The 12,452-nt window shown below is 28.4% G+C and overlaps 1 protein-coding gene across 1 annotated transcript; it reads right to left on the reverse strand.

The window, feature by feature from the left end:
• Positions 1-532: 532 nt before the first annotated feature.
• Cchl (Cytochrome c heme lyase) lies at positions 533-12,413 on the reverse strand. The gene is made up of 5 exons (XM_016070763.4): positions 12,301-12,413; positions 9,129-9,368; positions 7,348-7,619; positions 4,451-4,534; positions 533-1,030 (listed from the first exon to the last, which is right to left on the reverse strand). Exons 2-5 carry the CDS (start codon positions 9,357-9,359, stop codon positions 814-816), a joined length of 804 nt encoding a protein of 267 aa, XP_015926249.2. The 5' UTR covers positions 9,360-9,368; positions 12,301-12,413; the 3' UTR covers positions 533-813.
• Positions 12,414-12,452: the final 39 nt, after the last annotated feature.

Below are 12,452 nucleotides of genomic sequence, written 5' to 3' on the forward strand. Positions count from 1 at the left end.
TATCTTTCTTCCCGTAACAAGATATACCTACATTGGGTGACTGAGCATATGGGTATTTCTGGTAATTAAACGTCAATTGATTAAGCAAAACACTTTTTAGTAGTTTATCCCAGAAAAATAAAGATTAACCATTATTCAGTATCATTATTTAAACCCAACTCAGGATGGTCAAAATGTATCATTGGTCGATGCAATTGTTAGTTGCAATGTATCATTGGTCAACCATCATTAACTCATGATGGTTGATGAATTAACAAGGGCCAGCCGCGGTGCGATTTTCTGTGGCCCCGAACCAGCTTTGAGAATATATCCCAGATCCTACAGGGCTTTTATTTCAACCTTTATGGCAGGATTTACTAAGTTTCATTTCCAAAATTATGAAAAAATAAGAACATAAAATAAATGAAAAATAAAAGAAAAAAAAAATCATAAGATAAATTGTTAAAAATAATGCTTTTCTATTACACAGTAATCTTAAAGAAAATTTTTAAAACGAGTTTCATAACATAATTTGTTTTCAATAAAAGACACATTTTATTTCTAAGTAAATGTTTATTTATAACAATATACACACTACACTAAATATGTAGGATCAGTTTTCATCATTATGAACTGATGTTTGAGTATAATAAAATGTATGGCAGAACAAAGAAAAAAAATACCAATTTTTATTTTAAAATAAAAATTGCATCACTAGTCAGGTCATCACTTTGGCTAGATATATTGTAATCATCTCATCCTTAAAATTGTAACAGATTTTTGAAGATGTCTCAACTCTAGAATAAATTACATTATTACACTATTTTTTGATCATCATGACTCAGATTCTTTTGCAGTCCATCTCCAAAACATTACCCTCATTCTATCCCAGACAGCTCCAAAAGAATCCACTGCAGGACGTACATCAAGTATAGCAAATTTCCCATTTTGAACATTGACATGCCCACCATCATAATAGTCAATTACATAGCGGACTTCTTTTCCACAGCGATCAACAATCCAATCATGACGATCAAAAGGTAGTTCATAGCTATTAATAAAATATAAGCATTTAAAATATATGTATTTATTAAATGAAATTAGTTTATGATACTAGATTAGTTTGAAGTAGCTAAAATAAAAAAGTGCATATTCAAGAACCATAACAACCTTTTTAGAGAATATATATATTTTAAGCCCATTATTTAAAATGCAAATTGTTAGGGCTGGGATAGCTTGGTTAGTAGGGCACTGTGCCCGTGTCCAAGAGGCCGTGGGTTCGATCCCCGCCGGCCGAAGACTCACGTGTTGTATATGGTGACTGATGCATATTAATCTGTTGACTCACAAAGTCCTCCATGCTCCCATAACAAATCATACCTCTCGGGGGTGCTGATCCAGGAATTTCCTTGTCTTCCGGATTGGTTCAAAATTAAGGCTACAGAATTAAACCTTAGTAGTGGTAAAACCAAAAATTGGGTCGGCTGTTCAACGACGGTTATAAAATAAAATAAAATGTAAATAAATACAATGAACATTTGATAAAAAATTTGACCCTTTTTTTCCCTTCAATTTAAATGATAGGGCTTATTTAGCATTTGCAGAATCGTGTTCTAAATGACTATTTTTTAATTTTTGTATTTGCAAAGCTCAAATAAGAATTTTGATTGAGACTTTCACAATAAACTAACATTAAATTTGGCTTGTACTGATTCCAGTAATTATAAGATATGTCTAAGCAACTGACCGAAATTGTTTTCTTAAATTTTTATCTCACATGAACTAGAAAAGTTTGCAAACATTTCAAATATAAAATATTGCTTTCAACAAAAATCTGAACTTAAAATTAATATTTAAAAAAAGAAAACTGAAACTTTGATGTATTATTTCAATTCACTCCAGACGAAAAAAAAGCTTTAGTTACTATTGGATAGCATATTTTAGATGCACAGTAAAAGCTTTAGTCCTATTTCAGAGGGAATTAAACAGATCTTGTCAAAGTTTGTTTCATCATAATTAAATCTGGGTTAAAGCTTTAATTAAAAAATGAAAACTTGCAAAACAGAAGTATGTGGTACACAAAGACAATGAAAGTTATATAAAATGAAAATGTTTTTTAAGCTTTTAGTTTATAAAAAGAAATAAAGGCGTGCTTAATCCAATCATGATAATGAACCGTTTCAGTGAAATTTTTAACTTTAGTTATATTTTAACCTGAAATGCTTACAAAGCAGGAAAAAAAAATGCAAGTAAAGCATTGAGGGTCTTTTTGTGGCTAATTTTATACAACTCGAACTCCTATATAAAATAAATTACAATAAGATCTTTTAATTTATTTAGAATTGAAAACCATAACAAACTATACTGTACCATGACAAACAGAAAATTGCAACTGAAAGCATTTTACTATATGCTACCATGGTTAAGTATAAAATACTAATTATCAATTCCCTTACAAAGTTTTAAATATTACATTTTTAAAAATATAAAATAACTCTGAATTTTTAAAATTTTTTTTCTTCAGGAATACATTATTTTACAAAAGAGAAAAACTGATAACTATTATGAATGATAGTAATGAAAGAAATGTATAAAAGTAATAGTAGAAAAAAAGAATCATTTTTGTAACTTATTGACGTTTAAAAACAAATACCATGATAATTAGACTACTAAGTTAGAGTGTTGAGGTTAGATTGTTGTTTGCGGTAATCAATTTAACTATTTGAAATCAGGCTTGTAATTTTAGTCATTAAAAATTTATTTTGATTTGAATACTGTATTATATTCATCCAAAACTGATCAGAATGGTAATAAATTGTTTTCAATTAGAACTGGCCCAAACATCTCTTGTGCATCTAGGAGAAATATACATTCTTCTAATGGGTAAAATAGAATTTTAAAAAAAATATATTTTCAAATTAATCAAACATCAGTTTGAAGATAACAGGAAATTTTTGGTGTGCTGGATTAGGTTTCAAAATCTTTTTTGGTGGGGAATGCTTTTTAAGTTTTCTTCTTCCTTGGGGGGGGGGGGGGGATTGTTTTTTTTAAAGTAAAGTTCATTTTTTTGCAACTGAAATTTAAATTATAAGAGAAACACAACACAATTATAGCCAGAGGGTTAGTTGAAACAACATCAATTTAATTTATTTTTAAGGTGAGGATAATTTTTAAATCTTTTTTTGCTTTGAGATATTATTTAGATAATTTTTATTTTATCTTTATTATACTAGAAAAAAATTGTGCAGTTCTGAAAGAAATCTAACAAATTCTCATTTTTTGTAACAGTTGTGTTAAAAAGTCTCCTTTCAAAATAGATAAAAATTGATGCATTTTGCGTATATTATGGGTTATACTCTTAAATTTTAAATTAAATGTTTTGGTATCAGTTTACATAAAATTGGAAAGTAATTCCAGCATTGATGACATAAACGATCTTGATAGGGCAAAAGAAAGAAGTTTTCCCGCACATAATGAAGAGGAACAGTTAGTTGCAAAAAAGAGACCTATAGGTTTAGAAAAGTTTAAAAGAACCATTTCTTTTATATAACCAATTCTCTAGTTTCTAGACTATTTTGGGATTTTATTCAATGTTAGCAAGAATTTTTAGAAATTAATTGGCGGAAAAGGCACAAAGCAAAGTTAAACTTATAAAAACAGTCTCAGTCCTATTTGAGAATCGGTATTAGAAAAAATTGCGGGAAAAAATCACAACACAAATGAGCCTGAATTAATTAAATATTTTTAATTATATATTTTTTAATTACATATTGATGAATTAGTTAAATATTATTAGATAATATAAAAGTGCTACTTTGCAGTTTGCATAAAAAAACTTCTCACATTTCACACTTTTATTTCAAACTCTTACATGAGCTTGGAAAAAAAATTATAATATCAATACTCACACCTATCATAATCTGATATTATACTTTGGTAAAAATAATGTTTTAAATCAATGATTTAAAAAAAAAAAAACTGTATATAACAATGGAAATTTCCTCATATTTGCAAATATTTTTAACTTTATATGGTATTTATAGGAGATATATAATTGAACACATATGAAATTTTAAAAACTCCTCTCTGCACTTTAAATTAATCCTTGTACATGAATTAATTTTCTAAAATAATGCCTGGTTACATTTGAATAAATTTTTAATTGACTCAACAGCCTGGATGGATTTGGTCATTAAATTGATGGAATTCTTAAAGAGAACATCACATCAATACCATTTTGTGTGTCTGTTTTATATTACAATCTTTAGGGAGCTCTTTTTTTTTTTTTTTCATATTATATTTTTTCAGTTTCAATTCGTCTTCTGAGAATAATGTTTTACAGAATATTTCCAACAGCAAATCTAACTGAGTTAGATTATAGGTAATAGGTATAGATAAATAATACATATACTCTCAAACTTATACATATAAGAATATGACTTCACATATTTAAATAACTGGCAGAACTTACCCAAGCCAACTGCGTATCCTTGCTCTTGGAGAATATTCTGTAGCTTTCCCACCAAATTTCTTTAATTTAGGGTTACAACATTCACTGAAATATATAGTTAAATTTATAAATCAATAAAACTTGTTTCAAAACAATATATTGAGTAAACACTATGTGTTTTAAATATTTGGATGGGCAATATTTTTTAACCATACTAACCTAGCACCTTCCTTAACTGAATGGTTGGTTTAACTTATTTTTATCGCACTGGGGGGTTCTGTCACATCCCTGTTTATTTAATGCAATAAATATTTTTTAAAAATTATACTTTTTCGATTGTTTTTGTCTTTTATATTTCGAGTTTTTCCCTGTTCCTTCTTGCCACAATGTAACTGTAATTACTCATATAAAATTCAGGAAAATTAGTGAAGGATTTACTGCACTCATGAACTTGTTCTCTCATGATGAAGTTTAATGTCTGGTACTCTTGTATCTTCATATTCAGAGGTCTTTAAAAGTGAATTACTATATTTGGACATGATCGAGACTTGTTGCTCCTCACTATTCTAGCTCTTTTAATTACTGACTTCTTGACCTTCAAATTCAGTCGTAAGAAGAACATCATTTTTGTAGTTTACTGCAACTACTCTGTTACAAATGTATTTAACTACAACTTCTTTTGTTTTTAATGTAGTGACTGCAAACTAGTTAGGAATTGTAGTAACTACTCCACTACTTTAAGGAGAATAACTTTGCCGGAAAATTTAATTTACAACGATGTTCAAAATGGTTTTGAATGCCTTACAATACATATAAGCGATTAACTAAGAAATATATATATGAGCCAGTTTGTTATTCCAAAACACTTTTTTCGAATTTGTTCATTTAACCTTTAACTTTATATGGCTTTTTTAAAAGTTAATATTTAATTTAAGAAATGCAAAATCATCAAACAATTGCAATTTTTCAATTGCTTAATCCTCCTTTATTTCCCATAAGAAATTAAATACATCGAAAATACCCTCTATTTCTTTGAAGTAACATCAATGTTTCACAAGTGTGCATTCGTGTTTAAAAGTGTGACCAAAGTGATTTATTGTCTATTTTTCGTAGTGGCTAGTTTAAATATTAGTTATATGTGATTTCAAATATGTAATTTCCGTCAAAGCTCAGTTGCAGCAGCAGGGTCATTTTCATTGCATTTATTGATGAAACCCGGAAAGATTTATACCCATCAAATTCAAAAAACTAGTTGCTTTAGAAACTTTCTAAACTAACTAGCGTTAAAAGTAGTTGCCAGGAATTGTTACAAACTACTATTTTTAGTTGTTTTGCATCTCACTACTTACTACACAACTTTTTTAAAAAAGTAGCACAACTAGAAACTAAGAAAAAAAGTAGTAACTACAGTAGTTTCACTACTTGTCAAGAGCTACTTCCGATCAATGCTCAAAATGGTTGAAATTTATTGCTGAATGCGCCTCTTTGTCAAGGAAAAGGCATGTGAGTTTTAGACTAGGGGCCATGAATGTCTCATAAACCACTAATGGCTCGCTGATGATAATTCACTGTCCTACTATATAACCAAGAAAACTAACTGAATATAGTCATAGAATGACACTCATTTCAGACAAAAATGAGTAACACAAAATTTGAGGATAATGTTCATAAAATGAATCAACAAATTAATGTGTTTAATGCTTTATTAAGACTTAAGATCTTGATAATAAAAAATCTTGATAATAAAAAATACTATAAATTTTTCTAGTGATAGCAAAATTTATGTTTTTCAGTCTATGATTATTGGTTAAATAAATTAGTTTTAAAGTGATTTCACCCTGTAGTTGATACAAATTATTCAAATGTATATATGAAATGCCACTTGGTTCCACTGATTCCATGGAGAAGATTTAAAAGTTTTGCCAAAATTGTACAAGATTTTGCAAGCTTCTGTTTTTTGTTTCTAAGACTTAACTACATTTTTTGCAGAAAATGGATTAGTTGACATATCTGTAACATGTAATAAATCATAAAACCTGAAAAACCACACTAAACCTAACTCTTAATTCCTTGCATCCATCTTGCTACTGAATTGTTTAGCCTGTATTATTTAGCATATATGTGGTCCTTAGGAATTTCCATATTTATGGATGTCATTTTCAAGCAGGAAAGGTTGAAGACCCTCATTTAAAAGAATCTTTGACTAAGATCATTTCTGAATGGTCATTAGATGTTGCCCCCCCTTATTTTACATAGTCTGTAAATTAACTCTGTTTAAAAACAATGTATTTGATAAACCAAATACATCTTTTAAATGGAATTCAATTTTTCCATATCTTGCAAATTATACACTCGTATAAACCAAACAATTAAGAATATAATTATATTATAAATATTTTTAGAAGAAACTGTAATAATCTAAGAGTCACACATGAATTCGGTTTCTATTATTCTTTTTTCCTATGTTGATTCTATAGAAAACTTATTAAAATGATTTCAAACAAAAAATAATTTTTACAAAAAAAGCAAATTACTCATTAAATAAAAAGCATGGGAAGATAAACATCTACATAAGAGGTTAGAAATGTCAAGAAGACATGCACTATATTTGCCACTGGGTCTCAGTTATTTCCACCTTTTTTTTCTCTCTAATTGATTGAAGTATTTAAATTTGCTGTTATTGGCTGTTTCTCAAGATTTAAATCAATTAAGTAATTAAATACTATGTCACGTTTACATCTAAACTTCAATTGAAGCATATGGTTAAGTTCTATTTGCAATTATTACAATATGTAGCACTGATTAGTCAAGTTATGTGACAATTTTAATTATTACGATTGCCTATGATTACTAATTTATTTTGTTTATAATGTGATCAGTCTTTAGCGTAAAAATGTGTACATAAAACAAAATCTTACGCAGCATGAAGAGCCTCCCATCTTAAGACTTCTTCCCAGGCAGCTTCATTGTTTACATTATGGATTCTAATAATATGATCCATATCATTTGGATCAATGTCTGATTCTTTCCATCTCCACCCTTTACGAAGCATTGCATTCCAAAACATTTGAGCAGAGGGATAAACCCAAAATTCATTTTCAGTTCCAGCTTTTGGAATGGTGGACACTTCTCGATTTTTAGGCAAAGGAAATGGTTGACCAGGAGCGGGATTTTGATTCATAGGTGGCATCTAAAGAAAAATAAAAGGTATGTTAAAATTATATATATATATATGCGTGTGTGTGTGTGTGATAAACATAACAATCTCTGTGTGAGAAAATCAACAAAGGCCAATAGATCTTGATCCCTCCTTAATTAAACTGTTAGAACTATTTTGATGTAAAAGAAGAGTGTTAGTTGAAACTGTAAAAGCGAACCTGTGTGATTCGAAAATGAGCCTGTGTGACTCGCGTCTAAATGAGTTTTTGTTAAATAAAGAATAAGTATCATCCTCATTGGTTTTTCCATTGTCTCAATTAATGGTCATCCTACGTACATATATATGTAGTACAATAAATAGATACAAAAAGGATAAAAAGAAAAAGATAAATAAAATTCAGAAAAATAATAAGTTTTATTTACCGTGCATAAGTTGCAAGTATATAGAATAAAATAAGTTCAAAATACCGTGGAACCTGTAAAAGTGACCACCTGGGTAAAGTGAGCATCTGAGTAAGGTGACCATTTTCTACAAGTTTTATTTAAAGAGTCTTCATAAAATGACCACCTCTATATAGTGACCATTTGACATGGTCCCAAGGGTGGTCAATTTAGACAGGTTCCACTGTATAGAGACAATATGGAAAAAATTACAGAATAATGAAACAAGAAGAAAATAATTAAAATAACATAATAATTATAAAAAATTTAAATAAAAATCTGGGGAAAAAAAGATATCTCTTCAGCAGCTCAAACGATTATATGCAAAAAGGAGTGCTGTATCAATATAGTCATAGCCAAATAAATCAATATAACAGTGTGAGAAGCACTTACTTTTGCTTCAAGATTTTTTTAAGTGCTCCTCCCACTATTGCCACATTGACGTATTAAATTTGCTTTCTTAAATGAAAAGATATATAAATACTTTTATATTTGAATAAATAAAAAATAAACAAGAAAAAAAATTTAATCTAAGGGTCCCAAAAATTGTAATGGCCTAGGGCCCCTTGTGCGCTTAATCCGGCCCTGCTTCTTAAAATACACTATATTACAATATACTATGAAAATATCCCATTGCTAAATATATATGCATTTAATTATTGCTATTAAGCTTACACTTCATTTATGAGCTTAGAACAAATATTAAATCATTCACGAACAATACATTCGTGCTGTTTTTTTTTAAGTTTGAAAACACATTAGCTTTATAACAAATTTGTTAAAAAGCATTACTTCAGTATAACCTTCAAAATATTATAGTGTATATACTATAGAATTACTTTTTAAGTTGCAAGTTACCTTACAATAAGAGTCTTTAGGAAATTGAAAAGGGGAATGTAGAGGAGGTGAAAAGAAAGTTCATTGTATTCAAATTAACAAAAGGATTGAATGTCTTTCTTATCTAATGCTATAAATATATTGAAAGGTATGACTTTTTTTAGTCATTCCATCATGCAAAAAAAAAAATTAGAGGCCTGCCCATAACTTTAGATTTTTTTTATGAATTTTCCAAGAATAATGTTACAAACATCATACAAACCATGTTTAAAGGATCAATATCACTCTCTTTCAAGCCTGTAACAGGACATTCACTTTTAGTAGGTTTTTCCATTTGATCATGCTTGTAAGGACAACCTCCTGATTTAGGTTGTTGGTCTGATTGCTTATCTGACAGAGTAGATTTTTCTGAATTTATTACTTTGGTGGAAGGCATTTCTTGAACAGATGCAGAAGTTGAGGCAAGAACTGAGGAAGATGAAGAAGCCCCCATGCTTCACACCTAGAATAAATCAATATAAAGTTAAAATGAAATAAATGCTGAAATGCATCTGTATTGTGAAAATGTAATTCCTTTGAAATTTAAAAAGCAATTAAATGAATAGTGCTGGAAATTTGTTTCCTGGAACACAGTTCACCAGAGAGTGTATGGGGAGGAGGAAAGATAAATTTAAACATTGTTTGCATGCTTTGTTCTCCATCTGAGGATAATTCTAGAGAAGGATTACATTTCAAAACTACAATATAAATTAGGAAACTTAATAACACACAATATTTTGTAATGACCATTTTTAATATTTACTTTTAAAATTCTTCTTAAGAATGAAGTCAAAGAAATATGTATTTTAAAAGTCTAAAATTAATATGAACTAGGACAATGTACAAATGGAGACAAAACAGTATGAACCACTTCTAAGGAGACAGAACTGAAAACTTCTAAGTCAGTTTAATTGTTAGAAATATTAGGAGTTGAAAAGTGTTTACTATAAAGTGTTTATCTATTCAAGTTTCATATAGAAACTAAACTGTTTTTGCTTTCAGTAATGTCATCCCAAGAAATGATTTGTTCGAATTCATTTTTCACTCTCTTAAATATTCATTTATGATTTTAATGTGTACATTCCTTTTACTTCATTTTAGATAAATATTAACAAAAATTACTCAAATTAAAATTCCGGCTAGCAGAAAAGAGCCAAAATGTCATACAAGTGCATTTTGGCCGCAGTTTGTAAAAAGCTCAACTTAATGGTTTTTTTTTTAGTGTTTTATTGGGTTTCAAAGAAAGTTAATTGAGTTTGTACATCCTTTTTTTTTCTTTATAGCTTTATAGTAAGTCTTGAAACTTGGTCTAAATACCATCAAGTTAAACAATAATTAAGCCTTAATAATCATATTTATTAATACATTTTATAATCTAAGTCAGTTACATTGATAATTATGCAAAAAATATTTTTAATGGCAATAATATGGTACAATAACCTTGGTACTTTACTTATACTATTTTTAAAATAATGAAAAACTATTTAATGTTTAAGTGAAGAAATAAATTATTTATTTCAATTCAAATAAAAGACATCAACTTTCAAAATAAATTTGTAACATGAAAATTTATCTGAACAATGGTGCATTGCATTACTTTTCCTTTAACAAATGATTTGTAAGGCAGAGAAAATGAAAAAATCTAAGTATTGATTTTTGCAAATTATTATTTTGCTCCATTATAAACTTAATATTTTGAGCTGATTTGTTCATAATAAAATGCATCCTGGCCCACCACACCTCTGAAAAAAGTCAATAAACAATTACTCAAGGTCAATAAAGGTTGACTAGCTCAAATAAATTTTTTAAAATTTATTCTACTTAATTCTTCCTATTACATTAATATTTATTTTTTTAACGCAATTTTTAATTTACTTTAAATTTTTAATAACCATACCATGAAACATGGGTGATGCAAAATCTTAGATAACCAAGTAAAACAGATAGACATTATATATCGAAAACCCAATTAAAAAACATCAAAAAACAAGATAGGAAATAACGCTTTATGTACACAGATATAGAGCAAAATAGTAATTCTTTTAGATTCATCTTTTACTCCTCTCCACAGTGCATGCACATTTGAGAAGATAGAAATATTGTTGTGGCTTGCTTATCCTATTACTTTGTTATTGTGCTCTAAGTTCTAAAACTTGACATATTAAAAAGCATTCAAAAGTTATTTTTAATAATTTTTGAAGGATCATCATAATATTAGCAACAAAATATCTATCACAAGAAAAAATAAAATATCTTATGAGTTAATAAACTATTTTTCAAAATGAAAATTCGTTATGCTCCTAATCCGCTTTTTAAAAAAATAAAAAAAACTTATAGTAGAGTCTTTATGTTGAAGACTGTTGGTTAAAGTAAAAATCAATCTATACTGATGAACAGGGTTTGATACAGGAGGTCCTTAGCTAAAAATTCAAATTTGACTCCTAGAAAATTACATCAAGTTGTAATTTTTGATGCCCAAGATTTTAAAATATGTTTTCTCCCACGATTTGTCTCCTGGCTATGCTATAATACGGATGGGAAGTTACTAGAGTGACCTCGCACGACCCGAATATAGAGGTGTGCATCTACACATCTGTATAAACCTAGCTTAATACACTAGGTACCATGTCCTGCAGTTGATATTTGTTGGAATGATGTACAGCTTTGTAGAAGCCAAGAATAAAAAAAAATACCATAAATATTTTCCTGATAATTGAAAAAACTTTTTTATGTATTTTTAACATTATCATCATTGGAAAGCGCTTACAGATTTAAAAAAAGTTGACCCTGAGACAAAGTGGTAAGAAAAAATGTTTTTCATATGTTTATGTTTTTAAGTCAGTTTTCACTTCGCTTTATTATAGTTTTAGGTATTGTGATAGCATTTAAAGGAAAAGCTTATGTTTCTGCATGGATTTTCTGAATATACATATTTAGAAAAGTATTTTACTACTATGATAAATATTTAGGTGCTATTCGCGCCATGCTGTTGCATTCCAATTTTAAACTTGGTTGGAAGAATAAATTCATTTTTCTATTTTTGCAATCGCTCAAAAACTAGATCCCTCTAATTTTATCAAAACGTTCTTGAGAAGTCAAGTAAAATATTTTGTTAAATTGTAAATGCAAAATTAAAATCAGAAAGTAATTTTTCTTAAACAATTTTATTTCAAATTCATAGGATGCATTGGAACAACTTTGAGATTTAAATAAAATTGTATTGATTATGTAATCTAAAGAAAAAGCTTGTTCCAGTTTGCTGTAGATTATTAATAATAAAATATGCGGAAAATTAAAATTTCCTTATAATTGCTTGTGTGAATAGTTAAAAATTCAGGAAAAAAAATAGGATAAATATAATTAATCTGAAAAACGGTATTTTATATTTTATTTACCTAGCCAAACACGCTGCTGGTCTAATGCCTTTGTTTGTTTACATATATTTAGCAATCACAGTTAACTATCATAACATGAGAAATATATACTGGAATGTAAGGGAGCGTTTGTACTGTACATTGTTAAATGTGTGCTGGTGAGAAACGATGCT

The sequence above is a fragment of the Parasteatoda tepidariorum genome, chromosome 7 (assembly GCF_982258835.1).
Source record: "Parasteatoda tepidariorum strain Cologne lab strain chromosome 7, Ptep-v5.0, whole genome shotgun sequence".
Classification (NCBI taxonomy): Eukaryota; Metazoa; Arthropoda; class Arachnida; order Araneae; family Theridiidae; genus Parasteatoda; species Parasteatoda tepidariorum.